At 40.4% G+C, this 5,000-nt stretch overlaps 1 protein-coding gene across 1 annotated transcript in view; it reads left to right on the forward strand.

Moving 5' to 3' along the window:
- The window catches only part of LOC137977372 (large ribosomal subunit protein eL14-like), a 4,384-nt gene extending 1,682 nt beyond the window's left edge, over window positions 1-2,702 (forward strand). The window contains exons 3-4 of the mRNA XM_068824598.1: window positions 1,859-2,107; window positions 2,605-2,702. Coding sequence (XP_068680699.1) covers window positions 1,859-2,107; window positions 2,605-2,661 — 306 coding nt within the window. The 3' untranslated portion in view covers window positions 2,662-2,702. The remainder of the gene's footprint in view (window positions 1-1,858; window positions 2,108-2,604) is intronic.
- The last annotated feature ends 2,298 nt before the right edge of the window (window positions 2,703-5,000 follow it).

Genomic DNA, 5,000 nt, shown 5'->3' on the forward strand with positions numbered 1-5,000 from the left:
AAAGTGTCTTCCTAATTTATTGGTGAAAATGGTGTTATGTTCATCTCACTAGTGAATGTAACCTGCGATCAAGCGTACTTTTCTTGAGACAGGGCGCTAAAAAGTACCCCTGATACAATTTCTTAATGATCGTCTGCCGCCCACTTGTCAAGAGTGATGTTATCATGTGTCATGCTATAAATGTGAGCCAATCAGATTTTACCGGAAATTACCTGCACGCTGCGATTGAAGTAAAGACACGACAAAAACAAAATAGCACTCTGGCTTTGATGTCTGCAATCAAAGCTATTTCTGCAAATCCTGCTTGACAGTTGGTGCGGTTTCTTTGTTCAAACCATCAAGGAACAAATAATTTCGAGATAAAATAGCAGAAAAAGCCCGAATTCTTCATGTCATCATCAGGCACAATCAACAGTACAATAAACTTAATTTAAACTCGTATATTTGAGATGCCAATAAAAGATGCTATAGAAATAGATATGAGGAAAATTCTAGTTTTTCAGCAGCAGCTACTCAGCTATCATTTTGTTAGAAGTGTGTTCAGATTGTTCAGCGATTCCCTAAACAGTGCCAAATTTCTTTGTCAAGCTCGGCTGGTTCCCTGAATGTGGCAGCCCTAAAGTTCTTTTCGGTTCTTTTTTGATTCGCAACTTGTTGCTTCGGAATATATTCCAAAGGACTTGTCACAACTACAAACGTTTTCGAGTTGGTGGAAGAAGAACGATGCATTTTCTTCTAGAATGCTCAGGCCTGTGTTAATAACACTATTGCCAAATCCAGTAGGAAGTACAACTGTAATGTCTAACTCAAACCATTCTTTGGATGCATTCTCTCCGCTCTTCCTTTAAAGGTTTTTGAAAAAAATCTGAAGTCGAAGCAACAGAAGCTGTAAACAGAGCCTAGACATCACTCGTGTTCAAATCCTTCTCGGCGGCCATAATTTCATCAGCTGTTAACCGATTCACAAGAAGTATGCTTTGCAATTCTGCAACCAATCGGAGCGAGGCTCTAAGAGCTCTATTGTTTTCCAGCCAATCAGAGTAAAGTCCAGATTCTGGATTACGGGCAGACAACTGGTTAAGAAATTGTATCAGGCGTACCTTTTCGCACCATGTTTAAGGAAAAGTATGCCTGATCGCAGGTTATAGTGAATGTGGCTGTGATTGCAGGGCACGATCACATGTGAAAGCCTGCTCACTGCAGACTAAACAGGAGGTACCGGTAGTAACAAATCTCTCTAGGTAACAGTAAACTACTGGTAACCAGCTTTTATTGAAACCCCTGAATTCTATATTTACTTTTTGTAGTCTCTGAATACCTGTTTCTTGTATTAATACCTGTATTTGTATAGAAAGTGATCATTTTGATAAAATCTGGCAATTTCAGCAAGCCTGATCTTTGTCAGATACCAAACTTGACTGTTGACAGTCACAAAAAATAATTTTATCAATTTCTCTTGATCTAACATTTTATATTTTTGCTTGCCTTCTGTAGTGTTCCAGTTTTTCCCCTTCTTTCTGTTTTCCCTCAAACAAAATGCTCCAGAGACAACCTGTGGTATAGAACATTTTTGGAAACAAAATGCTTATTTTTTTATAGTAACTTCTGGTGGGAGTTTGTTGACCACAATCCAAGCTTGTATTTTGCGACACCCTTGCCACTTTTTCAGTATACAGTAGATGTTATTGTATGAATAAACCATGTTTCGTGATTGCTGACTTGTTGATGTTGTTTTGCTTTAATCCTTTTTTTGTTGTAAATGGTGAGCATAATAATTATAGCGTACTCCATTTGAGTGATCTGTGTGATTTCATCACTTGAATCCTCCAAACTGATGCAAATTGCCCTCTTTAAACAGGCCCTGATTGATGGACCGTGCACCAATGTTTGCCGCAAGGCCCTGAACTTCAGGTATCTGTCACTCACTGATTTCAAGGTGAAGATTGGACCATCAGCTGGGAGTGGTCCTGTTAAAAGGGCATTTGAGAAGGGAGAGATTCTTGAAAAGTGGGAAAAGACTGCCTGGGCCAAGAAGCTTGCCTCAAGGAAGAAGCGAGCATCCCTCACTGATTTTGATCGCTTCAAGCTCAAGGTTGCAAAGCAAAAGGTGTGCATTCTAAGTAGGAAGTATTTTTCACTGGAGCCTTTCAACCAACTCTGCCTGTGAATGAATAGACCTTTCCGGCTTGTACATTTTGTTTTCCCATTTTGTTTTGGGAAAATAAAATGTACAAGCCGAAAAGGTCTATTGCGTGAGGTCTTAAATAAATTATAGCCTATGACATCATGCAGTCCTGAATGTTCTTTCCCTAAATAACGACGACCAAATTCCAAGACATTCTTACAGACATTAAGGAAGCTTCAAGACCTAGATCAAGCTTTTTCATACAGCTAATTTTATGCATGAGTTCACAGGAGAGCTTTTCAGAATATTCTAGGGTATTACAGTTTCTTTAAAACTTGTTAAAACTTTTTCTGGTACCAGTTTACAGAATGCAAGTTTTAGATTCCTTCCCAAACGCAAAGACACGCTTCACCTTTAAAAATAGTGTTATAAGTATCTCAAGGAGTTGACAAAGTATTTTTTTACTTTTGTTTCAACAGAAAAATCGAATGATCCGAGCTGAGGTGAAGAAATTGCGCAAAGAAAGCAAGCTTTGATTATGTTATTGTTTATTCAATAAATGTTTTGTTTCAAAGAATGGTTTATTTGTTGCAGTGTAGCTACATGTATTGATCGCCAACACACTCTCGTGAAGGGAGTAGGAATAGCAAAGCAGCGAGAGCACTTGTCAATGCCATTTCAGGGACGATATTCTTAACCGTAATTTTCCGCGTTTATGTCCTAACATAACCATAGCATTGTGGTTGTGTGACGGAAAATGCGTGTTTGAGGAGCGTTTTTAGCCCGTATTTTTCCACAGTGTTTATTTCCCGTGCTGCGTTGGGGCTCATGGCTGGGTTTCCAGGATTTCCCAGCCATGGGAGCAGCGACGGAGTTGTTAACTTATGGCAGTGCCGGGGAGAGGAGGGGGGTGGGTGCTAGGAATACAAGTTTTCTTTTGCCATCGTTACCCGCTGCCCAAAGTTTGTGGGATTAAGTTTGACGCAATGCCATTCATAAGCGAAAGCCCCATTGCTGGTCCTGAGTTGTTTCGTACCGAATAGCAGTAACGCTATTAACAACAAATTCTGAACAAGTCAGAAGTTCTTCCACCAGGGTTGGGAAGTGGCTTAATTGTTTTTTGCGAAAAAATAGGTGATTCTCAAGTTCACTTACCGGTACTCTTTCCTCTTGTGCAAATTGTAAAGGAAAACTAGTAAATATAACATGGCACCATGCAGATTTTATATGAACATCGACGCGATGACCTTAGGTTATGTTGGTGTCGAATCGCCACAAATGGTTGGGATAACGAAGCGCTCACACATTAATATTCAATTTTCTGAAACCTCCCACGTCGTCCTGAACAGTTGGTACATAAATTGACAGAACATTTTAAACGCGTTCAAAAAAAATTGCAGCAAATAGTGCATATCGAAAATCATCATGATGCCACCACGAAGTGAGACAAAATTTCCAAAACAATCCAAATGGGTTTCTTGAAGCCTGTGCTTGTCTGGTATTTCTGAAGTCAGCATTTTGCAGAATAAAAAGAGCTCGAGGATTATGGTGTGTTTTCTTCATATTGAATAGCTGCTCTAAACACTTTACTGTTGGAGCAAAATGTCATTTTAAAAGGTTGGCCACCACGAACTTAGTGGGCGTTTCCGGTCAATAGCCACTGTCACCAGTTCTCACACGGAAGACCACCTGTGGCGGGATCTTTCTGTTCTTGAGCATACACCTTATTCCAAAATGGCCGTCATTTTAGTATTCTATTGTTTGCTGGCAACTAAGACCTTGTTGGCCTCGTTCTTAAGCTGAAAATTCAAACGATTACAACCTCGAACGAGGTAACAGGGCTAATTTGCAAACAAACAAAAGAATGTTAAAATCGTGGTCATTTTGGAATGAGGTGTACAAGTTGTAGTAGCCTGTTCCAGGCTCTCAGATAGTCGAGAAAACGAAAGGAACAGCCTGTGAAAAGCGAGTGGGGGCTTGGGTCGAGGCGAGGCCTCGACCCAAGCCCCCACTCGCTTTTCACACGCAGTTCTTTTCGTTTTCTCGACTATCTGAGAGCCTGGAACAGGCTAAAGTTGTAGCGGTTGTGTCTCAGTATTCTGCGCCGTTTGAGGCGGTTGTTCCAGCCCAACTCTACCCTCTGTTTTTCATTCTACTGAGCTAATTAGTGTGAATGGGGGCTCACGATTTTCCAGCCATGGGCTGAGTGGTCACAGTGGAAGTTCCTGGATACCCAGGGCACACACCTTCCATTAAGGCGAGCGTTACGAGAGCTGCTACACTACTGACGGTTCCGGGATAAATTTGACAAAAAAGCAAACAATCACTGGAACAAGCAGCTGAACAACTCCTTGTCGTTGTCTTTCTAACATCACCAGTTAATATTTCTAACATGATAAGTAAGTTCTTGAAGACAATCAACCATTTTTGGACACTGGGAACGAGAAACACAGGAAACTTTTTGCAATTCCCAATCGGTGAATAAAATGGGTTATTTCTGTGTTCTAAGTGGGTTTCTCTTGGGAATTTCCCAAATTGGGAAAGTGCAACAAAAACCAATCTTGGGACAAGAATTCCACATTATTTCCCCTATATTGGGATTTATATGTCCCAATAATTCCCCAATATTGGGATTTACATGTCCCAGTAATTCCCCTATATTGGGATTTATACGTCCCAATAATTCCCCAATATTGGGATTTACACGTCCCAATAATTCCCCTATATTGGGATTTACACGTCCCAGTAATTCCCCTATATTGGGATTTACATGTCCCAGTAATTCCCCTATATTGGGATTTACATCTCCCAATAATTTCTCTATGTTGGGATTTATATGTCCCAACAATTCCCCTATATTGGGATTTACATGTCC

This window comes from Montipora foliosa, chromosome 1 (genome assembly GCF_036669935.1).
Source record: "Montipora foliosa isolate CH-2021 chromosome 1, ASM3666993v2, whole genome shotgun sequence".
NCBI classification, from domain to species: Eukaryota; Metazoa; Cnidaria; class Anthozoa; order Scleractinia; family Acroporidae; genus Montipora; species Montipora foliosa.